This window comes from Muscardinus avellanarius, assembly GCF_963383645.1.
Source record: "Muscardinus avellanarius genome assembly, chromosome: 3".
Lineage (NCBI taxonomy): Eukaryota > Metazoa > Chordata > Mammalia > Rodentia > Gliridae > Muscardinus > Muscardinus avellanarius.
Window position 1 is genome coordinate 9,204,587 of NC_137788.1, and position 24,035 is coordinate 9,228,621.

Below are 24,035 nucleotides of genomic sequence, written 5' to 3' on the forward strand. Positions count from 1 at the left end.
GGAGGCGGCGGGCTGAGATCAGGGTACCAACACGACTGGGTGTGCCTGGGGTCCGGCCTCTGCCAGTCGCAGCCTGGTGCCCTCTTAACCACAGGAGCAGATCAACATCAGCCTGGACCACCGCTGCCGCATCTTCCAGAACCTGGACGGAGCCTTGGGTGAGCAGCCCCCATGCAGGGGAGGGGTGGAAGGCTCCTCAGTCATAGTAACACTGGATGCTAACTGGAGTGAGTTAGTACACCTGCCAAGAACCATTTCAAGGACCTGAGATTTATTCTGCCTCAAGCTTTTAGAAATTGAAGTCCCAGCCAGGCATTAATCCCAGCATTTGGGAGGCTGAGACAGGAGGATCGTGGTTTGCGGACAGCCTCAGCTACTCAGTGAGGCCCTTTGCAACTCAGTGAGACCCTGTTTCAAAATAAAGAATAAAAAAAAAGGGCTGGGGGTGTAGCTTGGAGGTAGAATGGCCTGGGTTCTATCCCCAGCACCACACACACACACACACACACACACACACACACACACACACACACAAAGATGGAGTCTATGGTCACCTGACTCCGTTTCTTTGGGCCTGCAGTAAAACAGATCATTATGTTGGAAGAACCCGTCAGAGGAGAAGTGCTCAGCTCAGGGCAGTCAGAGGGAGAGACAGGAGCTGAGGAGGAGATGAACCCCTGCAGGCTCCATCTCCAGTGGCTGAGTCCCCCCAGCTAGGCCCCACTCCCAGCAGTCTATGCAGCTGTCAATGGATTGGTCCCTTGAGGAGGCCAGGTCCTCAGTATCCAAGCATTACCTAGACACCCCACCTCTGAACATGCTTTGTGGACACATGAGACTTTGGGGGACATTCCAGATCCAGCCCCAACAGAGGCCCACAGAAGGAGGTGCCTCCCGGGACTGAGGGGCAGGAGGAAGCGAGGATTCCAGGCAGAGTGCAGGCCAGCTGGGCTCCTCTGTGGCTGGCGTGCAGGGAGGGCGCCGGCCTCATGCCCAGGTCCCAGAGACCACCTGGACGTCCTGGGTGTAGCTGTGTGTCTCTTGGGGAAGCTGGGTGATGCACCCAGCAGGTACCGGGCCCCCTGTTAGCGTACCATGTCTTCATGGGGGAAGCCGCCTCTCCTTCCCTGCTGTCCCTCCTTCCAGGTGAAGGATGCCCAGGCTGGGGGCAGGGCCTGCGCTGGCAGATATGGATGGACAACCTGATTAGTCCTCTCTTGGCCCTGATCGCCAACAAACACCCTGGAGCCCAGCTAATGCCCATGGCCAGTGACGGTCGTCCTGGGTGACCTCAGGCATCTCTGTCTGTCTGTCTGTCTGTCTGTCTGTCTGTCTCTCTCTCTCTCTCTCTCTTTCACACACACACACACACACACACACACACACACACACACACACACGGCCTCAAGGGAAACCGGGCACAATAGCACATGTCTGTGATCCAGCTACTTGGGAGGCTGAGACAGGAGGCTCTCAGGTTCGAAGCCAGCCTTAGCAACTTAGAGAGACCTTCTTTCCAAATAAAAAATGAAAAGTAAAATAGGGCTGAGGGTATAGCCCAGGAGTAGCATGCCCCTGGGTTCGATCCCCAGTTAGAAAGGGAAGCTGGGCATGGTGGTACACGCCTCTCATCCTAGTACTTAGGAAGCCGAGACAGGAGGAGCTCAGGTTCAAGGCCAGCCTCAGCAACTCAGCAAGACCTTGTTTCTAAAAGGAAAATCATAACTGGGCATGTTGGCACACGTGTCATGGAGTATTTGGGAGGCTGAGACAGGAGGATCACAGCTTTGTGGTCAGCCTCAGCTACTTAGTGAGGCTCTCTGCGACTTAGTGAGACTCTTTCAAAATAAAAGAATAAAAAATCAGGCTGGGGGCATAGCTTGGAGGTAGAATGCTCCCAGGTTTCATCCCTCTACCTCCAAGCCATACCCCCAGCCCGATTTTTAATTCTTTATTTTGAAACAGAGTCTCAGTAAGTGCAGAGGGCCTCACTAAATAGCCGAGGCTGGCCGCAAACCTGAGATCCTCCTGTCTCTGCCTCCCTGGTTGGCGATTTTATGGTCTGCTTTAAGGCTCTGACAAAAGCTCAGGTTTCTCTCCTGGAAGACACAGAACCATCACACCCTTCCGCCTGGGGTTTCTCAGGCTCGTGGTCCTGGGTTGAGAAGCTGGTCCTGGAGGAGGCTGTTGCGAGGGGCCGTCCCCATGGTTACCTACATGGAAAGCCTCCCTCCCTAGCATCTTCCGAGCACTGCTAGCATCAGCATCTTCTGTGCCGACCATTAGGGTCAGAGTATGGGGCTGGGGCCCCGCTGCAGGGCTGCCCCCGCCCAGGCCTCCCGCTATGGCTGGTGGATTCTCAGTGCTGCTGTTTGTGGCCGGAGCTGGGATGTTCTACATCTCTGTTCTTCTCCCACCCCTGACTCCTGGCTCTAATAAGTCATAAGCAAGGGCCGGGCTGGCCGGGGACCCTCTGCGCACCGCAGGCCAGCCGCGGCGCTGAGTGCTTGCTGGACACAGAATCCTCCCGCTCGCCCCATGAAGAAGGGGTTTCCCCCATTTTACAGATGAGGAAACTGAGTCCCGTGGAGGGAAAGCGGCTCACCAAGGCTGTGTGTGGTCTGGGCTTTGGGGCCTGACACTGGACGGGGCTTTGTTCTCTCACTCCCAGATGAAGTCGTGCTCAAGTTTGAGATGGGCCACGTCAGAGCGCGGAACCTGGCCTACGACACGCTCCCAGTCCTGGTCCACGGCAACGGGCCCACCAAGGTAGGGAGGGTCCGGTCCCCGGGGAGCGTGGGGGAGCCAGAGCCCCAATTCTACTCTCTCTGCCCCCCCTTCCTGGCCAGGGCCACCTCTCTGAGCCCCGCCGTGATCTCAGTGCCGCCGTCCTCGCGTCTAAGCACCGGGTGGTGACGTCCTCCTGCCTGTCCATCCCTGCAGATCTTACACAAGAGTGCACCATGCCCAACCAGACCCAGGGTCATCCTCAGGCAGCGTCGTTTATTCACTCAACAAACATTTGTTGAATGTTTGCCCCAGGGGGTAAAGAATAATCAATTAGAAAGAAGCTGGGCCTGGTGGGTAGGTTTGTAATCCTAGTACTTGGGAGGCTGAGATAGGAGGATTGCAGGTTCGAGGACAGCTTCAGTAAATAGTGAGATTCTCATTAACCTAGCGAGACCCTGTTTCAAAATAAAATAGGGCTGAGGGTGCAGCTGGGAGGTAGAATGCCTCTGGGTTCAATCCTCAGTGAAAGAGGACAGAGGTCCCTTGCATTCAAGGTGTTCTGGAAGGGCCCTGAGAGTTTCTCTGAGTGACCCCCTGCATCAGAATCACATGGACGGAGAGGAAGGGGAGTATAAAATCTGCAGGTTTCCTGACTCTACTGGGCTCTGTTCCATGGGAACCTTTAACGGGGTGGGTGGGGGGTCTGCGTGGCAAGTGTCCGGGAGATCCAGAGGTGAGGGAGTTACCGTGCCAGGTCCCCCCTGCCGGCCTCAGCAGCCGCATGGGTCTCCTGGGCGATGGGCCTTTCTCTCCAAAACCTCCTCTGGGCTCTCGAGAGGGCTGGGTCGCGCAGCTCACCAGGGGCCTGGGGCCACGGGACCAGACCCTGCTCTTCTCCGACCTGCATCTCCCGACAGCTGCAGTTGAATTACCTGGGCAACTACATCCCACGGTTCTGGACCTTCGAGACGGGCTGCACCGTGTGCGACGAGGGTCTGCGCAGCCTCAAGGGCATCGGGGTGAGGCTGTCGGCCGGGCCTGAGCAGAGGCACCCCTGGGGCTCCGTTTGTCGGGATGTGGGAGGGGGACGGGGGATTCTAGACTAGACTAAGCCGGGCATGGCAGCACATACCTGTAATCCCAGTATTGGGGAGGCTGAGACAGGAGGATTAAAGGTTCGAAGCCAGCCTCAGCAACTCAGTGAGGCTCACGACAACTCAGTGAAGACCCTATTTTAAAACAAAAATTAAAATACTGAGGGTGTAGCTTAGAGATAGAATGCCTCTGGGTTAAATTCCCAGTACGACACAAACACACACAAATAGAATGGACTGTTAAGCCCGGCATGGTGGCACACACTTGTAATCCCAGTACTTGGGAGGCTGAGACAGGAGGATCGCAGGTTCAAAGCCAGCCTTGACAACTTAGGCTCTTAGCAACCTAGTGAGACCCTGATTCCAGATAAGAAATAAAATCAGGCTGGGGGTATAGCTTGGAGGTAAAATGCCTCTGGGTTCAATCCCCAGCAACACACACACACACACACACACACACACACACACACACGCACGCAGATAGAATGGGCTGCTGTCTCCGGGGGAGGCAGAGGGTTCACCCCGCTGGGTTCCATTCATGCCGGGGACTCGGTGGCTGCACGGTGCTGGCACCATGGGCCTCATGCCGCCGCTCCCCTCACAGGATGAGGCCCTGCCCACGGTCCTGGTGGGCCTGTTCATCGAGCAGCCCACGCCGTTCCTGTCCCTGTTCTTCCAGCGGCTCTTGCGCCTCCACTACCCCCGGAAACAGATGCGGCTTTTCATTCACAACCACGTGAGCAGCGGGCGCCCCGCGGGGGTCTTGGGGGGGCTTGGGTCAGGGCCTGGCCTCTTGAGGTGGCCCGGGCCCTCGGAGGAGCTTCCTGAGCCAGGCGTATCTGGGCCAGATGGGAGCAAGCAGTGGGCCGTCTTGGGTGTCCCCAAGTCCCCAGGTGCTGCAGCCTGGGGCTGAGACAGGAGAGTCACAGGTTCCAGACCGGCCCCAGGAACCACGTCCTCACCCCGGCCTGCCCCTACCCAGGAGCAGCACCACAAGGCGCAGGTGCAGCAGTTCCTGGCGGACCATGGTGGTGACTACCAGGCCGTGAAGCTGGTGGGCCCCGAGGTGCGGATGGCCAACGCCGACGCCAGGAACATGGGCGCGTGAGTTGTGGGCACACTTCCCTTCCCTGACAGTGGCGGGCAGACGGGTCGTGGTGTCAGGAGCGGCGGGCTGGGCCTCAGGATTCAGAAGGCCGTGTGGTCTTCAGCCCTCTCTGGGCCTCAGAGTTCTAATCTGTCCAGTGGGGAAATAGCCGCGCGTGGTGGCGCCCACCTGTAATCCTACCTGTGAGCTGAGACAGGAGGCTCACGGGTTCCAGACCAGCTCTAGAAACTCAGTGAGGCCCTCAGCCACCTAGTGAGACCCTGTTTCAAAATAAAAAAAATAGCCGGGCGTGGTGGCACACACTTGTCATCCCAGCATTTGGGAGGCTGAGACCGGAGGATCGTGGTTCATGGACAGCCTCAGCTACTTAGTGAGGCCCTCTGCAACTTAGGGAGACCCTGTTTCAAAATAAAAGCTAAGCCGGGCGTGGTGGCGCACGCTTGTCATCCCCGCGCTTGGGAGGCGGAGACAGGAGGATCGCGCAGGTTCGAAGCCAGCCGCGCGCGCTGGCTTAGGAGACCCTGTTTCCAAATAAAAATGTAAAAATAGGTCTGGGAGTGTAGCCCAGAGGTAGAAGGGCTTCCAGGAACCTCAGTACCACCATAAATAAATAAATAAAGGCTAAGAAATAAGGCAGGGGGTGTGGCTCAGAGGCAGAATGCCTCTGGGTTCCATCCTCAGGCCTGAGAAAGAAAGAAAGAAAGAAAGAAAGAAAGAAAGAAAGAAAGAAAGAAAGAAAGAAAGAAAGAGAAGAAAGAGAAAGAGGCTCTCTCTGCCAACCTTGGGGTTCCCGAGCAGACTGCGTGGTGTTATTTATGTTCAGGAAGCAAATTAGGGAGACCGGAAGGGCTGGCAGGCCAGAAATAGACAAAGGCTGACAATCAGAGCAACAACTTTTAACATTTTCCCTTAATTATTACAATGAAACAAGATGTAAGGCATTCTGCTGACTGTAGACCGGAAGCCGGCCAGCTTCCTCTATGGGCCTGGACAGCAGCTGGCCTGGTCCTGGGCTTCCCAGGCTCCATCGCGGCCGCTGAGCCCTGCCCGTGGGGTGCAGAGGCAGGCGGACGATGACCCCGAGCCCCGAGGCCTGGCCGCGTCCCAGCGCGTTCTATTTATGGACGCTGAAGTCTGACTTCCGTGTAATTTTTACATGTTCTTTTTTTTTTGGTGGTACTGAGGTTCCTGGAAGCCTTTTTCTACCTCCGGGCTACACTCCCAGACCTATTTTATATTTTTATTTGGAAACAGGGTCTCCTAAGCCAGCGCGCGCGGCTGGCTTCGAACCCGCGCGATCCTCCTGTCTCTGCCTCCCAAGCGCGGGGATTACAAGCGTGCCCACCCCGCCCGACTTACATGTTCTTTTGATTCTTGTTTTTTTTTTTTTTTTCCCCTCTTCCTTCTCAATCACTCAAAAACAGAAAAGCATTCTTAGCTCATGAGCGGTTCAAAATGAGGCAGTAGGGAGATTTGGACCAGGGACCATGGTTTGCTGAGCCCTGGCCCAGATGAACGAGAAGGGCAAACATTTTTACCTATTGATTTATCTCGCCGCGCTGGGGACGAAACTCAGGGCCCGACTCAGGCTAAGTGAGGACTTTGCCACTGAACTACCCCCCAACCTCCACCCCCTGTTTTTGTGGTACTGGGGATGGAACCCAGGGGCATTCTATCTCTGAGCTACACCCCCAGCCATACTTTTTATTCTTTATTTTGAAACAGGGTCTCACTGAGTTGCAAAGGGCCTCCCTAAGTAGCTGAGGCTGTCTGTGAACCGCGATCCTCCAGTCTTAGCCTCCCAAATGCTGGGATTACAAGTGTGCGCCACCACGCCCAGCTCCCAAGCCCCTTTTATTTATTATTTTCTGGCACTGGGGATTGAACCCAGGGGCGCTCTACCACTAATCTGCATTGTTTGCCCTTTTTATTTTACTTTGAGACAAGGTCAAGTTGTCAGGTTGGCCTCAAACTTCCAGCCCTCCTGCTTCAGCCTCTGACACCTCTAAGTTGCCTCATAACACCGCCCCTCCTTCACGTGGCTCAGCAGAGGGACCACTTGGTGGCCTGCCGGTACCAGGGTTTTCAGGACTGGTGGTACCAGTGGCCAAGCGCTGGGCCTTCGTCTTGAGAGCACAGAGCCCAGGGTGTAGGTCTTGGAGTTGGAGGGGCCTTTGAGGCCGCTGTCCCAGCCTGGGCCAGGGCTGTCATGATCTCTCTAAGGCCCCTCTGCTGGTACCTCGTGAAGCCAAACCGCAGTCACAGATGTGGCGGCCGCTGGGGTAGCTCCAGGATGGGCCTCGCTGACCCCGCCTCCTCCCCCTGGCAGAGACCTCTGCCGGCAGGACCGGGCCTGCACCTACTACTTCAGCGTGGACGCGGACGTGGCCCTGACCGAGCCCGACAGCCTGCGGCTGCTGATCGAACAGAACAGGTGAGGCCGGGGTGGGCGCTGCCATCCCGGCCCGCACTGCTCGGAAGCGGCCTGGGCCAGGCAGGAGCCCCTTTCTCCCCTTCCTCAGGCTCACCTGTCACCTGACTGTGGGATCCTCGCCTGGAAACTCCAGGCCCCTGTCTCTGTGCCTGGCTGCCCCGTGGGAAGGAGGAGGAACCCGGGGAGGCACCTGGGGTGCAGGTGGCTGCCCCCGCCTCCCCGTCCCTGGTCAGGTCTGCCTGCCCCGTGCACTGAGGTCTCCCCTGCCTCAGGAATATCATCGCCCCGCTCTTGACCCGACATGGGAGGCTGTGGTCGAACTTCTGGGGGGCACTGAGCGCGGATGGCTACTATGCCCGCTCCGAGGACTACGTGGACATCGTGCAGGGGCGGCGTGTGTAAGTGCCGCGAGGGAGACATCCTCACCTCTCTCCCTTTAGGGGTCCCGGGGCTGCCCTCCTCAGTCTTTCTGTCCCTGTTGCCTTCAAATTTCTCTTGAATCCCAAGCAAGGAAGACTGTACTTAGATACACAGAAGGACGCCCTGATGATTGTCCTGGGCCCACGTACCCAGTGGGGGGGGGTTTAAATTCACGCTAGGCTGGGCGTGGTGGCGCATGCTTGTCATCCCCGCGCTTGGGAGGCGGAGACAGGAGGGTCGCGGAGGTTCGAAGCCAGCCTTGCTGGCTTAAGAGACCATTTCCAAATAAAAATATAAAATAGGTCTGGGAGTGTAGCCCGGAGGTAGAAGGGTTTCCAGGAACCCCAGTACCACCAAAAAAAAAAAATAATAATAATAATTAAAATAAATAAATAAACAAATAAATTCACGCTATCATGGCCTCCCAGCCTGTGACCACCTGCCCTTTCTCCCGGCTCCAGACCCCCTGGCCTGTGACCCCATCCATCTTCCTCTCTCCCCTGCAGCGGCGTCTGGAACGTGCCCTACATCTCCAACGTCTACTTGATCAAGGGCAGCGCCCTGCGGTCGGAGCTGCAGCACCCTGACCTGTTCCACCACAGCAGGCTGGACCCCGACATGGCCTTCTGTGCCAACATCCGACAGCAGGTCTGCAGGGCTGGGCCTGTAGACACTTCTGGCCAGCACGGGAGCATCTGAGAGTCCAGCGGGGTCACTCAGGGGCCACCAGGGGGCCTGGTGCCCATGCCTGGACACTGGGCTTGAGGGCCGGTCCTCAAGGGCCTGTAGGGACCATTTTATTTATTTTTAAATTTAATTAAATTTAATTAATTTATTTCTTTGTGGTACTGGGGGTGGAACCCAGGGGCTTTCTACCTCCGGGCTATCCTCCCAGACCTATTTTATATTTTATTTGGAAACAGGGTCTCACTAAGTTGCCAAGAGCCTCATTATGTAGCCGAGGCTGGCTTCGAACCCGTGCGATCCTCCTGTCTCAGCCTCCCAAGCGCGGGGATTACAGGCGTGTGCCCTCACACCCGGCTTATTTGCCCTTTTATAGCCCCCAGGCAGCCTTCCCCGATTGCTGATTTCATCCCCAGTGTGAGACCTGGGCCAGGTGCTGGGGACACACAGGGGTGACCCACACTCCTGGGTCCCTCATCTTGTGAACTGACATCTTTCAGCCTGGCACCCGTCCTGGGGGAGTGCTGGGGAAGGGACGGCCTCTCCCATCAGCCCCGCTCTCCCCAGGAGGTGTTCATGTTCCTGACCAACCGCCACACCTTTGGCCACCTGCTCTCCCTGGACAGCTACCAGACCACCCACCTCCACAACGATCTCTGGGAAGTGTTCAGCAACCCCGAGGTGAGGCTGGGACGGACGGGCAGGGCTGGGAAGGGACTCTTGTTACCCCTCGCCTGTAGGCCACCGGGGGGCTTATGGGGCCGGATTCAGGCAACAAGGGCCCCTTAGAGACAGCGCTCTAAGTCTAGTGTCTGGAAGTGAAGACAGGACCAGGCATCAGATGCCTGGGTTTGTGGTCCAGATCTGTCATCAGCACCGACTTCGTTGAGCCTCTCCACCACTTTTGGGGCCTCAGTTATCTCAGCTGTAAAATGGGTAGACCAATCAATCCAGCCTGTCTTTCCCTTGAGAGGGTGTCCTGATGATCAAAGGGGACAGTTAGCTGGGCGTAGTGGCACACGCTTGTAATCCCAGTACCAGAGAGGCTGAGACAGGAGGATCGCACAGGTTCGAAGCCAGCCTCAGCTACTTAGTGAGGCTCTCGGCAACTCAGTGAGACGCTGTTTCCAAATAAAATATAAAAAATAGGACTGCGGGTATAACCTGGAGATAGAAAGCCCCTGGGTTCTATCCCCAGTACTACAAAAAAAAAAAAAAAATAGGGCTGGGTATGTAGCTGAGAGGTACAATGGGTTTCATCCCCAGTACTGCAAAAAATAAAGGCAGTCGTGGCGATGTTTCTAGGAGCCTGTAGCTGATGTGGGGATTTGCACACAAACACGTACACACTCGTGTTCAAACACTACCTCCTGCAGGCACTTGGGCACCCAGACATTGCGTGCACACTCAAAGAGTGTGAATTCCCACCCGCCGGGGCGGGCACGCATCCACTTAGGTTTCGAGGGGCCCTTCGTGATGTATCCTGCTGAGCTGAACAAGCCGGGAGCCCCGCTGGCTCAGGCCAGGCCGGGGACCCCAGCCCGCTTCCCACTCTCCACAGGACTGGAGGGAGAAGTACATTCATGAAAATTACACCAAGGCCCTGGAAGGGAAGCTGGTGGAGACGGTACGGGCGTCACACGTCTGGGGACGAAGCTGCTGAGTTCGCCCTCACCTGCTGCGGGCCAGGAGGGCCACAGGAGCGACCGGGGGGTGGTCCCTCCCTGCTGGCATTTGCAGCTGGAGCTTGCAAGGGCTTTGCAGGGTGGGGGGTTCAGCGCCCCTCCACGGCCCCGGACAGGAGAGAGGGAGACATGGCTGAAGGCGAGCTCCGCTGTGGTCCGGCCCCGGTGCCAGGAGCGGCGCCCTCTCATCCGCCTCTGCTCCCGAGGGGGGCACACTCCTCTCGTGACCCTGGCACGGCCAGCTGTGGGCTGGGCCGAGCAAGTGCTTCTCTGGGCTCCGTCGCTCCCCGCTGGAGTTCTGGAGCTGCTCCCTGTGGACACGTGGGGCTCCCAGAGGGCGGGTGTGGAGCGGACGGGGAGCGTCGGGGGCTCTGTGGCAGGGTCCTCCTGCAGGGAGGTGCGGCCGTACCCCTCTCTGACCCGGTCCTCACTCTCCCCAGCCTTGCCCGGACGTTTACTGGTTCCCCATCTTCACGGAGGCGGCCTGCGACGAGCTGGTCGAGGAGATGGAGCACTTTGGCCAGTGGTCTCTGGGCGCTAACAGGGTAGGGCTCCGCAGGGAGGGGCCCCCGCCGTGCCCCCCACAGCCCTCCCGGCTGTGTGGCCAGTTCCTCTGGGACTCTTGCCCTGGGGTGCCGGCAGGGGTGCCTGCAAAGCAGTCAGGAATAGAGGGGGTGAGACACCCGGAGGTGGAGCGTTGGTCCCCAAGTGGCCATTATCCCGTGTGACTTCGAGCTGCCTTAAGCATAGGCTGCTGGATGTACAGACCCTGGCTTGCGATTAGAACGCTACACCTCCAGACCTTATTTTATTTTATTTTGTTTTCTATATGATAATGGGAATTGAACCCAGGGGTGTTCTACCTCTGAGCTACACCCCCCCAGCTATATCTAAGTAGAAATAAATGTATTTAATTTATAAATAAAATATTTATTTTTTGAAACAGGGTCTCACTAGGTTGATTAGAGTCTTATTACTTGCTTAGGCCATCCTCAAACCTATGATATCCTTCTGTCAGCCTCCCAAGTACTGGGATTACAAGCTTCATCACGCCTGGCTTACCCTTAGACCTTTTTATTTTTTGTTTTATTTTATTATTATTTATTTATTTATTTGTGTGTGGTACTAGGGATGGAACCCAGGGGCATTCTACCTCCGAGCTACACCCCTAGCCCTATTTTTTATTCTTTATTTTGAAACAGGGTCTCACTGAGTTGCAGAGGGCCTCACTAAATAGCTGAGGCTGGCCTCGAATCCGGATCCTCCTGTCTCAGCCTCCTGAATGCTGGGATTACAAGCGTGTGCCACCACACCCGGCTATTTTATTATTATATTTTTATTACTATTTTATTATTATTCTTGGCAGTACTGGAGATTTAACCCAGGGGCATTTTACTTTCCAGCTATACCCCCAGTTATATTTTTTTTATTACACCTGGCATTTTTTATTCATCATCATTGTTATTATTATTATTTTGCAGTACTGGGGGTGGAACCCAGGGGCATTCTACCTGTGAGCTACACCCCCAGCCCTATTTTTTTATTCTTAATTTTGTTTTTTTAAATTTTTTAAATTTATTTTTTATTTTTATTTTTATTATTTTGGTGGTTCTGGGGGTGGAACCCAGAGGCTTTCTACCTCCGAGCTACACTCCCAGACCTTTTTTATTTATATTTTATTTGGAAACAGGGTCTCACTAAGTTGCTGGAAGCCTCACTGAGTAGCTGAGGCAGGCTTTGAACCCGTGCGATCCTCCTGTCTCAGCCTCCCAAGCCCGGGGATTACAAGCATGCGCCACCACGCCCGGCTTTATTCTTAATTTTGAAACAGGGTCTCACTGAGTTGTGGAGGGCCTCACTGAGTAGCTGAGTCTGGCCTCAAACCTGCGATCCTCCCGTACTGGGATTACAAAATTGTGCGCTATCACGCCTGGATTAGTTTTTATTTTGAAGCAGCGTCTAAGTTGTTGAGAGTCTTGGCCAAGTTGCCTAGGCTGGCTGCAAACTTGATTTTTCCTCCTGTCTCATCCTCCTAAGTAATGGGATTACAGGCATGCACTGGCTTTTTTTTTTTTTTTTTTTGAAGCAAGGTCTATCATTTCCCTTTAGATTAAACAAAAGTCAACTGATTAGGGACCTTACTTACACCTGCAAAACCCCTTTGAGCTGGGCGTGGTGGCGCACACTTATAATCCCAGCATTCGGGAGGCTGAGACAGGAGGAGGATCATGGTTCTTAGACAGCCTCAGCTACTACTTAGGCCCTTTCCAACTCAGTAAGACCCTGTTTCAAAATAAAGAATAAAAAATAGGGCTGGGGTTGTAGCTCAGAGGTAGAATGCCCCCGGGTTCCATTCCTACTACTGAAAAAAAAAAAAAAAAAACCCTTCACTTGGGCCGGATAATTTGATGCGGTCTCATCCTGTGCCCTGATCAGCTGGAGCAGATTAGACAGAATTTTGACAGCAGGACATGGGAATCGGGGCTGGGGGGGGCCTCTTAGACTTCTGCCCGCCACATTCTCTGTGGTCCCTTCCAGGACAACCGCATCCAGGGCGGCTATGAAAACGTGCCGACCATTGACATCCACATGAACCAGATCAGCTTTGAGCGGGAGTGGCACAAGTTCCTGGTGCAGTACATCGCCCCCATGACGGAGAAGCTGTACCCCGGCTACTACACCAGGGTGGGCATGCGTGGCCGTGGTCGGGAGTGGGCAGGGGCGGAGTGTTTGGGAGGCATGCGGCAGGAAGAAAGCATGCTCAGCTTTGGAAAGACATAGATAAGTCATCCCCAGGGAGGAGTGGGGTCTCCCCAGTGTGGGCTGGGGGGAGATGGGGCCTTGGGAGGCACTGAGGATCCCAGGAGGACACTGTCCTGGCCTCTGATCTCACCCCTCTTTTTATTTTAATTTATTTTTATGATATTGGGAATGGAACCCAGGGACATTCTACTTCTGAGCTACACCTCCTAGCCCTATTTGTGTGTGTGTGTGTGTGTGTGTGTGTGTGTGTGTGTGTGGTACCGGGGGTGGAACCCAGGGGCTTTCTACCTCTGGGCTACACTCCCAGACCTATTTTATACTTTTTTTTTTTTTTGGTGGTCCTGGGGTTCCTGGAAGCCCTTCTACCTCCGGGCTACACTCCCAGACCTATTTTTACATTTTTATTTGGAAACAGGGTCTCCTAAGCCAGCGCACGCGGCTGGCTTCGAACCTGCGCGATCCTCCTGTCTCCGCCTCCCGAGCTCGGGATGACAAGCGTGCGCCACCACGCCCGGCTCTCCTAGCCCTATTTTATTTTTTAGTTTGAAACAGGATCTCACTTAAGTTGCCGAGGCTGGCCACAAACCTGCAGCCCCTCTGCCAGCTTCCAATTTGAGATTACAAGCATGCATCACTATGTCTGGCTCACCTCTCTATTTTTTATTTTTTATTTTTTTGAGGTACTGGGGATGGAACCCAGGGGCTTTCTACCTCCAAGCTAATTTCTCAGCCATATTTTTTGTTGTTGTTGTTGTTGTACTGGGGTGGAACCTAGGGGCTTTTCTACCTCTGGGCTATACTCCCAGACCTATTTTATACTTTATTTGGAAACAGGGTCTCACTAAGTTCCCGAGAGCCTCGCTAAGTTGCTGAGGCTGGCTTTGAACCTGTGCAATTCTCCTGTCTCAGCCTCCCAAGCGCTGGGATTATAAGCATGTGCCACCAGGCCTGACTTTCTCAGCCCTATTTTTTATTTTTTATTTTGAGACAGGGTCTCACTAAGTTGCAGAGGGCCTCACTAAGTGGCTGAGGCTGTCTGAGAACCGTGATCCTCCAGTCTCAGCCTCCCGAATGCTGGGATCACAAGCCCGCGCCATCACGCCTGGCTTCTCACTCCCCTTTAAAAAACATTTGTGTGAGCCGGGCATGGTGGCGCACGCTTGTCATCCCCGCACTTGGGAGGCTGAGACAGGAGGATCGCACGGGTTCGAAGCCAGCCTCAGCTACTTAGTGAGGCTCTCAGCAACTTAGTGAGACCCTGTTTCCAAATAAAATATAAAAAAGGTCTGGGAGTACCTGGAGGGAGAAAGCCTCTGGGTTCCACCCCCATTACCACCCCCCAAAAAAAAAATTTGTGTGTGTGTGCGTGTGTGGTATTGAGGATTGAATTCAGAAGCACCCTCTAAGCTATACCCCTAGGCCTTTTATTTTTATTGCTTATTTTGCAACAGGGTCTCTCTGTGTTCCTGAAGGTCTCACTAAATGGCTACAGATGGCCTCGAACCTGTGATCCTCCCCTCCTCTCTGAGCCTCCAAGTATTACGATTACAGGAATGCACCACCATGCCCACTTGACCTGGTCCCTTGTGAGTCCTTTCTCTGTGTCATTAAGCCTGGTCTCCGTGGCTCCTACATCAGCTCCCCAGCCGAGCTCCCCAGAATGCCCCATTCCTTTCCTCGGTTTCCCCGGAGCCACCTGCAGGCGTCTACTGACATGGCCTCTGGTTCTCTTGCTCTCTGGCTTGCTCAGTTATTTCTCAGTGCTTTTTTGCAGACACCTGCTCTGAGTGTGCCTGGGCCCTACTCTCAAGGAACCAGCCTCTTAAACAGTTGCCAAGAGCTGGGTGCAGTGGAATCCCAGCACTTGGGAGGCTGAATTGGGAGGATCGCGGGTCCGAGGCTGGTCTCAGCAATTTAGTCACCAAGAAGTGTCCTGAGGACTGGATTCATTCCTGCCTCCTCCCTTCCTTCTTTTTCTCTTTCCTTCTCTACCCTACTCCTCTCTGTCCCTCCTCACTCCCTCTCCCTACATTTTTCTTGAGTCTCCTGTGCCAGGCACGGGGGGACACGGCGGTAGAGGGGCCTTCCCTCCGGGAGCCAGTGTCCCCGCAGACTGGACGGAGGCTGCTGTGCACGCTGCCTCTCCTGGCCCTCGGTGGCCCCTCTGGACCCACTCGTGCTTTCCTGGCCCTCTGGTCCCACTGCAGGCGCAGTTCGATCTGGCCTTCGTCGTCCGCTACAAGCCCGACGAGCAGCCCTCGCTGATGCCCCATCACGACGCCTCCACCTTCACCGTCAACATCGCCCTGAACCGGGTCGGGGAGGATTATGAGGTGAGGAGGGGCCAGGTGGGCTGGGCGCAGGCCAGGCAGAGGGACGAGGCCCGGGGAGGTTGAGGCAGAGGGCCAGAGAGACGGCTGCCTTTCTAGCTCTGTGGCCTCGGGCACCTCCCTTAGCCTCTCTGTGCCCTCGTGCCTCAGTAATAACACCGAGCTCACTGCTTGCCAGGAGTGAAGCTGTTGGCAAAGAGGGGTGCCCGGTCCCCTCCTATGGGAAGGCAGAAGGCTGCTTTGGGAGCGGCAGGGGACTGCGTTAGTCTGGGTGCGGGATACAGGCTTGCAGCCGGGGAACTAGCAGACCCAAGGCGGGAAGGAGCAGGTGGTTCTGGGGGCTCAGCGCTCCATGAAGGCAGGCTCTCACTGAGTTGCCGAGGGCCTCACTAAGGTGCAGAGGCTGGCCACAAACCTGTGATCCTCCTGTCTCAGCCTCCCAAGGACTGGGATTATAGGTGTGTGCCACCAAGCCTGGCTTATTCCCTCTTTTACAAAAGGAAAACCAGGCTCTAGATGGTCACACAGTTTATTTATTTATTTATTTTGCGGTACTGGAGATGGAACCCAGGGGCATTCTACTTCCAAGCTACATCCCCAGCCCTATTTTTTACTCATCATTTTTTTTTTTTTTTTTGAAACAGGGTCTCACTGAGTTGCAAAGGGCCTCACTAAGTAGCTGAGGCTGGCTGCAGACCACAATCTTCCTGTCTCAGTCTCCCAAATGCCGGGATTACAAGCGTGCACCACCACACCCGGCTTCACAAAGTTTTATTTTAGAGGGTAGAGGTGCCAGGCATGACGGTATACACCTATGATTTCAGTACTTGGGAGGCTGAGGCAGAAGGATCGCAGGTTTGCAGCAGCCTCGGCCACTTAGCGAGACCCTGCTGCAAACCAAAAAATAAAATAGGGCTGGGAGTGTAGCTTGGAAGTGGAATTCCCTCAAGTTCAATCCCCAGCACCACCAAAAAAAAAAAAAAAAAAGAGAGTAGAAGTAGTCAGGCAGGTGGTAGGCACTTGCTTGTAATCCTAGTACTTGGGAGGCTGAGACAGGAGAATCGCCGGTTTGAGACCAGCTTTAGCATCTTCGGCTCTCAGTAACTTACTGAGATCCTGTTTCCAAATAAGAAATAAAATAAGTTTGGGGGTATAGCTCAGAGGTAGAAGGCCTCTGGGTTCCATCCCCAGTACTACCAAAAGTAGAGGTGACATTTGCCCAGGGCTGCCTGACCTAAGCCCAGAGCTCCTGACCCTTGGATGTCTTGGTGTGTGCATTCTTTAGGCAGCTGATGTGTGTCCCCTCCTCTTCCACGGTGCATCCTCTGTGCGGAGGGCTTGGCCGGAGCTGAGCGGAGAGCGCACGGGTGGACCAGGTAGTGGGGGAGGCCCTCTTCCTTTGGGCGTACTGACGCTTCCTCTCTCCCAGGGCGGAGGTTGTCGTTTCCTGCGGTACAACTGCTCCATCCGAGCCCCCAGGAAGGGCTGGACCCTCATGCACCCCGGGCGACTCACACACTACCACGAGGGGCTCCCTACTACCCGCGGCACCCGCTACATCGCCGTCTCCTTCGTTGATCCCTAACTGGCCAGCCCGGCTCCCTCGGACTTTTCTTCTTTGCTGACAACCACTGCCCAGCAGCACCTGGGGCTTTGTGGTCCCAGGAAACTCGGTCCAGACTCGACTTCCCCATCGCTCTCGGAGCTACCAGGCAGAGGGATGGAGAGCGAAAGACAGAACAGCCTTCTGGGCGGGGCTTGGAGCATCACGAAAATGTCCGCCCAGGGACGCTGGTCACTTTCCTGCTTTGGAGTGACTCGTCCTCCCCCAAAGCCCAGCTTCTCTTCCTTCAATTCTTCCATGGTGCAACACTTGAGCGGAACAGGACTCCCGGAGGTGCCCAGAGGGACTCCCAGGGGAGAAGCCGCATCCCAGAGCTCCTCCAGCCGAGCTGCAGGACCGTCAGTTCTGCCTGAAGCTTCGGGATGACACAGAGACCAGGAACAGACACAGGTTCCCGCCCTGAGCTGGGGACCGGCGAAGCCCGCTGTCCTGGCGCCCGTTGTGAGATGGCGACTCGGAAGCCCTCCCGGGGCACAGGAGACATCCACGCCTCCGCTCCGGCTTCTCTTTGACCCTTCCTGGGGGCGGGGAGTGACGTGTGGGTGCCGTACTGGGTCGTCCTGTCTCGACGCCTCTAGAGAGAGGGATGTTCAGAAACAGGACAGTTCTATTAAAAGGTTGTTCAAAGCGGAGAATGGGGAGTGCTTGGGGCGGGCCTGTGCACCTGTGGGATGAGTTAGGGGCTTACTAGCCCCTGATGGGTAGGAAAGGCCATGTCAGTGGACCAGTGACACCTGTTTTCCAGACCCAGTTTTCTGTGGCCTCCCTGTGTATCCTAGAAACCAGTTTGGGAGCCAGGCCCGGGCTGCCTGAAGCACACTGGGGCTCTCTGCTTCATCTGCCGACATCTGCATTGACTGTCACCTTCTCTCTGGAGCCTTTGCTGACCACCCTTCCTTTAAAACTGAACATGGAGCCGGGCGTGGTGGCGCACGCTTGTAATCCCAGCATTCGGGAGGCTGAGACAGGAGGATCATGGTTCATGGCCAGCCTCAGCTACTTAGTGAGGCCCTCTGCAACTCACTGAGACCCTATTTCAAAAATAAAGAATGAGCTGGTCATGGTAGCGCACTCTCGTAATCCCAGCATTCGGGAGGCTGAGATAGGAGGATCGCGTTTCGTGGACAGCCTCAGCTACTACTTAGACCGTTTGCAACTCAGTGAGACCCTGTTTCAATATAGAGAATAGAAAATAGGGCTGGGGGTGTAGGTTGGAGGGAGAATACCCTTGGGTTCCATCCCCAGTACCGCAAAAATAAATAAATAAATAAATAAATAAATAAATAAATAAATAGGCAGGGGTGTTAGCTCAGAGGTTGAATGCCCCTGAGTTCCAGCCCCAGACCTGAAAAAAAAAAAAAACCTGAATATGGAACCAGGTATGGTGGTGCACACCTAGAATCCAGTACTTGGGAGGCTGGGACAAGAGGATTGATTGGAGCAACTTAGTGACCTTAGTGGGACCCTTTCAAAATAAATTTAAAAAATCGGATGCTGAGTGTGGTGGCACATGCTTGTAATCCTAGCACTCAGGAGGCTGACACAGGAGGATCGCGGTTTGCAGACAGCCTCAGCTACTTCGTGGGCCCTTTGCGACTCAGTGAGACCCTGTTTCAAAATAAAGAATAAAAAATAGGGCCGGGGGGGGGTGTAGCTTGGAGGTAGAATGCCCCTAGGTTCCATCCCCAGTATGGCAAAATAAAATAAAAAACGGGCTGGGGGTGTATCTTTATTGGGGTGGGGGGCTGGGGATGGAACCCAGGGGCATTTGACCTCCGAGCTACACCCCCTGCCCAAATTTTTATTCTTTATTTTGAAACAGGGTCTCACTGAATAGCAGAGGGCCTCACTAAGTAGCTGAGGCTATCTGCAAACTGTGATCCTCCTATCTCAGCCTCCCTAATGCTGGGATTACAAGCGTGCATCACCATGCCTGGCTTGGGCATGTATCTCGAAGGTAGAATGCTCCTGAGTTCCATCCCCAGTACACCCCAAAAAAATGCCCTTGGGTTCAATTCCCAGTATGACGAGAAAGAAAGAAAGAAAGAAAGAAAGAAAGAAAGAAAGAAAGAAAGAAAGAGAAAAGAACATGAGAGATGGGATGTTTCCAGTGGCCCTGCTACCAACCCCCCAGGCAGGATCTCCTGGTTATAATTAAGGGCATTTATTAGTCATCTGTCTACCCTGCAGTGTGGGTTGGCCTTGTACATGTCAGGCACTCAGCACACAACCCTCTAGGGTGGGAACTTTTTTTTGTGTGTGTGTGTGGTACTGAGGGTGGAACCCGGAGGCTTCTCTACCTCCAGGCTCTACTCCCAGACCTATTTTATATTTTATTTGGAAACAGGGTCTCACTAAGTTGCTGAGAGCCTCACTAAGTAGCTGAGGCTGGCTTCGAACCTGTGCGATCCTCCTGTCTCAGCCTCCCAAGCACGGGGATTACAAGTGTGCGCCACGATACCCTGCTTAGGAGCTTTTTACAGATAGGGAAAAAGGCTCAGCAAGTCTGAGTAATTGGCCTAAGGTCACATAGTAAGTAAATGGTAGGGACAGGAATTTGAGTGGTTTCAGCAATTGACATAAACCTGCCCTGCAGGGACAGAAAAAAGCAAATGCATATTTGGGAGGCTGAGACTTGGAGGATTGCAGGTTCCAGGGCAACCTCAGCGGTATAGTGAGACAAAGATTAAAAAGGGTTGGGGCGTAGCTCGGAGGTAGAATCGGGGAGACAGGGAGGACCAGTTGGCTAGTCTACCCAGCGCTCTCAATAGAGGGGGCTTTTGCCCCCAGGAGACCTTCAGCCATGTCTGAAGGGCCATGTGGGTTGTCTCAGCTGGGAAGGATGCTTGCCTGGTCCCCTCCCAACACCACCATTGGCAGTACCGTAGAGGTTTGCCATCCAGGGGCTGGAGGAAGGGGCCCCCCAGGCCCAGTGTGGTGGCATCCCAGCTACTCAGGAGGCCGAGGCAGGAGCATCACAAGTTCAAGGCTAGCCTCAGCGACTTAGCCAGACCCAGTCTCAAGATATCATGAAATACAGCTTGGGGAGGTAGTTAAGTGCTAGAGTGCCCCTGGGCTCAATCCCCAGCAAAGCAAGAAAAATAAAGAAAAGAAAAGAAAAAGACACTAGTAGCTGGAAAAAAAAAAAAAAGAGATCAGGGTCTGAGCCAACACTTGTCCAGAGGTTTCAAGAAGAGGATGGGGCCGGGCGTGGTGGCGCACGCTTATAATCCCCGTGCTTGGGAGGCTGAGACAGGAGGATCGCGCAGGTTCGAAGCCAGCCTCAGCTACTTAGTGAGGCTCTCAGCAACTTAGTGAGACCCTGTTTCCAAATAAAGTATAAAATAGGTCTGGGAGTATAGATCAGAGGTAGAAAGCCTCTGGGTTCCACCCCCAGGACCACACACACACACACACACACACACACACACACACACAAAGAGGATGGGATGGGCAGCAGAGATGGTTAAGAGTAATAGATCCTCCAGGCCTCCAACTGAGCAAAATTTGGTGACTATAAAAAAAAAAGAAAGAAAGTGAAATTCCTTTTTCCTGCCCACAGAGAATCCCTTAGGGTGGCAGAGATTACAGAGGAGAAACATCCAGGGCCCACTGCAGGGCAGGGCACATTAGCAGGCCAGGCCTCTTCCCCGGGCAGGGGCTGGGTGTGGTCCCAAAGTTGAGTCAGACTCTGGTTCCCCAATGGGCAGCAGGGAATGGACAGCTCCCTCTGTCCTGAGGCCCGGAGGCTGATGCGCTTAGTCACCAGAGCACTGACTGACCTCCTGGGGTATTTATGGCAAGATTCCACCCTGGTTATAAGACAGGGCTACTCAGTAGAAATAAAGGCGAGGCCAGGCGTGGTGGCGCACGCTTGTAATCCCCGCGCTTGGGAGGCAGAGACAGGAGGATCGCGCAGGTTCGAAGCTAGCCACGCGCGCTGGCTTAGGAGACCCTGTTTCCAATTAAAAAATGTAAAAATAGGTCTGGGAGTGTAGCCCGGAGGTAGAAGGGCTTCCAGGAACCCCAGTACCACCAAAAAAAAAAAAAAAAAGAAAGAAAAAAAAAAGAAATAAAGGCGAGCCCACAATTACCACCTAGGCCATTTTCTCTTATCCGTCCTTCCTTTCTGGTATGAGGGTTTGAACCTGGGAGTGTTTTACCCCTGAGCTATACCTCCAGCCCATTATTTGTTTTATTTTGTAACAAAGTCTTGCTAAATTGCTGAGGCTGACCTCAAACCTGTGATTTTTTTTCTCAGCCTCCCAAATACTGGGATTATAGTTGTGTGCCACCACACCTGGTGCCATGTATATAATTTAGTTTTTTTTCTCTTCTTATTTTGGTACTGGGGATGGAACCCAGGGGCATTGTACCTCCGAGCTACACCCCCAGCCCTATTTTTTAATTCTTTATATTGAAACAGGGTCTCATTGGGTTCAAAGGGCCTCACTAAGTAGCTGAGGCTGTCCGTGAACCACGAGCCTCCTGTCTCAGCCTCCCAGATGCTGGGATTACAAGTGTGCGCCATCGTGCCCAGCTATAATTAGATTTTTTAAAGTAGTTGCATTGTATTTATTTATCGCAGCACTGGAGATGGAACCCAGGGCATTGTGCATGCTAAGTAAGCACTCTACGATTAAATTTTATTTCTAGCCTTTATCATAGCTACATCTTAATTGTATTTATTTATTTATTTTTGCAGGTCTGGGGATGGAACCCAGGGGCATTCGACCTCCGAGTTGCACTCCCTGCCCTATATTTTATTCTTTATTTTGAAACAGGGTCTCACTAAGTTGCGGAGGCCCTCACTAAATGGCTGAGGCCGTCCACGAACCGCGATCCTCCAGTCTCAGCCTCCCAAATGCTGAGATTACAATCGTGGCCCACCGCGCCTGGTGGTAACCTATTTCATTTAACCTATTTTATCCAAAATGTTATTTCAGTATATCATCATTATAAAGATATTAATGAGGTAGCTTACATTCTTTTTCATGCTAAGTCTTGGGCTTGTCTCAGCTGCTACCCGCTGCTTGGGGGGGGGGGGCACACCACCTGTGCCTGCGGCCCCGCCCAGGCGTGGAGCCCTCCCGCTGAGGCTGCTTCCTTGAGTCCTAGTGCCTGGCACACAATGAGGCCCGTGACCCACTCTGAGCTTGGGGAACACCCTCGGAGCCTCCTGGGACTGCTATGGGGATTAAATGAAAGGATGCCTGGTAGGTATCCAGTTCGGCGACTGGCACCCAGTAAGAGCTGACATGGTGCTGCCGTCGCCACTTCCCCCAAAGGCAATTGAAGGGCAGCGCGCCCCTGCGTACTTCTGTCTGCCCCTCCATGAGTCACTGCGCCCTAAGGACTGGTCCTCTCGAGAGAGCTTATCTAAAGTTACAAAACACAAGTCAGGTTTCCAGTGGTGGCAGATGCCTTGGGGTCAGATTCTGGGGCCACGAACGGAAGAGCGGGAACATCTAATCCCGCGCCCTTGTTTTTTTGCCCCTTGACAGCTCGAGGCCCCGCCCCGCCCGCCCCGCCCGCCCCGCCCTGGCGGCCACTCGCGGAAACTACAACTCCCATGATGCAGCGGGAGGCGCGGGGCTTACGTCACCGGCTGGGGACTCCTCGGCGGTAAAACAGCGCGGCGAGGCGCCTTTCCTTGCGCGGGTCGGGGGGCCAAGGAGGCAGAAGACACCGCAGGGTGCAGTTGGCGGAGCTCGGAGTCTCTCCGCTCGGCCAGGCGGAGCGGCGAGCCCGCGGCGGCTGGTGACGCGCCATCGTCCTCCCGCCTCTCGGGTGGCGCTCGCTGGTGACGTCAGGGTGTGATGGCCGCCGCGAGGCCGGGAAGGTGAAGGTGAGAGGGCGAGCGCGCGCGGGTGGTGGGACCGGCCGGCCGCAGCCCCGGGAGGCTTGAGCTGCCCGGCCCGGCCCGGAGGGACGCCGGAGCCCCCAGGGCTCGGGATCGGGGCACACGGCGCCCCCCGTCCTGGCCGCGCCGCCGGCCTCCGCGGCCCAGCGAGGAGGGGTGGGACGCGGGACCCGGGGCTGGGGAGGGGGCCCGGGGCCACCGCCGCCCTCACGGCCACGCGTCCCTCTCTTCCGTTCGGCCCTTCTCTTCGCTCAGCAGCTGGTAGATGGCCCTGTTCGCCGCCCCGCCCTCTGCCTTAGGGGCGCCGAGGGAGCTCTTTAGATTCTGTGACTTCTTACTGCATTGTAATACCTTTGAGGACAGGGGCTGTTTTTATCCACGCTCCACCCTAGCGCGACACACACACACACACACACACACACACACACACACACACACACACACACACCTGAAAAAATAGCTGTTTGGGTGCAGGAAGGCAAAACGGCCTGTCCCAATCTCTTGTAATATATCTCTGTCCTGTTCCTTTAAATTCTCAATCATCTCTTCCCCTCCTTCAAGAAAAAGGCTCTGGTCTCCTTCCTGCCCCCAGGTGAGTGTGTGTGTGTGTGGGGGGGGGGCAAAGCTTCCTGTAGTTGAAAAACACAAGTTAGCTTTGGAGTCAGAGAACTGGCGTGCCAGTTCTCCGCTGGGCCACAGGAGTAGCCATCTGTAAATCATCCAAGTATCTCAAGCCTCTGCCCCCTGGAATGGAGAACAAGGTGTGACAGTCAGCTGGGACACATTGGTTTCCAGTCAGTCCCACTTCGCTTCCTCGCCCAGCTCTCCTGTCTCTAGTTGGCAGTTAGACCTCCAGCCCAGTCCTCCTGATTCTGTCCCCTTGCCTCCTCTGGGCATGCCTTAGCCAGGGCCTCTGCAGGGAACTTCCTCGGTGCCTTTAACCAGCACATGGTTGAACACGTGTTTGTGCACACCCCACGCCCGTGTTGTTTTCCCCAGGGCAAACACACCTGTGTTGCTTCCTCACGTGACAGCTCAGCTCCCTAATACCTCAATGAGTAAGCTTCCCTCAGGGATGAGTTTGTTTGGCTTTAGACTTTTTTTAGACGCATTTTGCACGTCCATTTGTTGTTACCTGTTGACATCTCCCTTTTTCTTCTTGCCAATAAGTCAGGGCAGGTGGAGTCAATACAATCAATAACCAACATCAGCCTGAGACAGCACAGAGGAGAACTCAAATTATTTCCAGTTTTTTGACTCCAGCCATGTCCGTGATGCCCACCCTGTGAAGATCTCTTAC

General features: G+C 54.6%; 1 protein-coding gene across 2 annotated transcripts in view; it reads left to right on the forward strand.

The window, feature by feature from the left end:
- The window catches only part of PLOD1 (procollagen-lysine,2-oxoglutarate 5-dioxygenase 1), a gene marked incomplete at both ends in the record, with an annotated part of 29,670 nt that extends 12,837 nt beyond the window's left edge, over positions 1–16,833 (forward strand). For both annotated transcript variants that reach the window (XM_080693061.1, XM_080693062.1), the window contains 14 exons: positions 95–158; positions 2,672–2,769; positions 3,648–3,749; positions 4,429–4,560; positions 4,807–4,928; positions 7,262–7,366; positions 7,639–7,764; positions 8,293–8,434; positions 9,038–9,151; positions 10,032–10,097; positions 10,596–10,700; positions 12,694–12,840; positions 15,126–15,251; positions 16,678–16,833. In XM_080693061.1, the coding sequence (XP_080549187.1) occupies positions 95–158; positions 2,672–2,769; positions 3,648–3,749; positions 4,429–4,560; positions 4,807–4,928; positions 7,262–7,366; positions 7,639–7,764; positions 8,293–8,434; positions 9,038–9,151; positions 10,032–10,097; positions 10,596–10,700; positions 12,694–12,840; positions 15,126–15,251; positions 16,678–16,833 (1,605 nt within the window). The remainder of the gene's footprint in view (positions 1–94; positions 159–2,671; positions 2,770–3,647; positions 3,750–4,428; positions 4,561–4,806; positions 4,929–7,261; positions 7,367–7,638; positions 7,765–8,292; positions 8,435–9,037; positions 9,152–10,031; positions 10,098–10,595; positions 10,701–12,693; positions 12,841–15,125; positions 15,252–16,677) is intronic.
- Between the last annotated feature and the right edge of the window lie 7,202 nt (positions 16,834–24,035).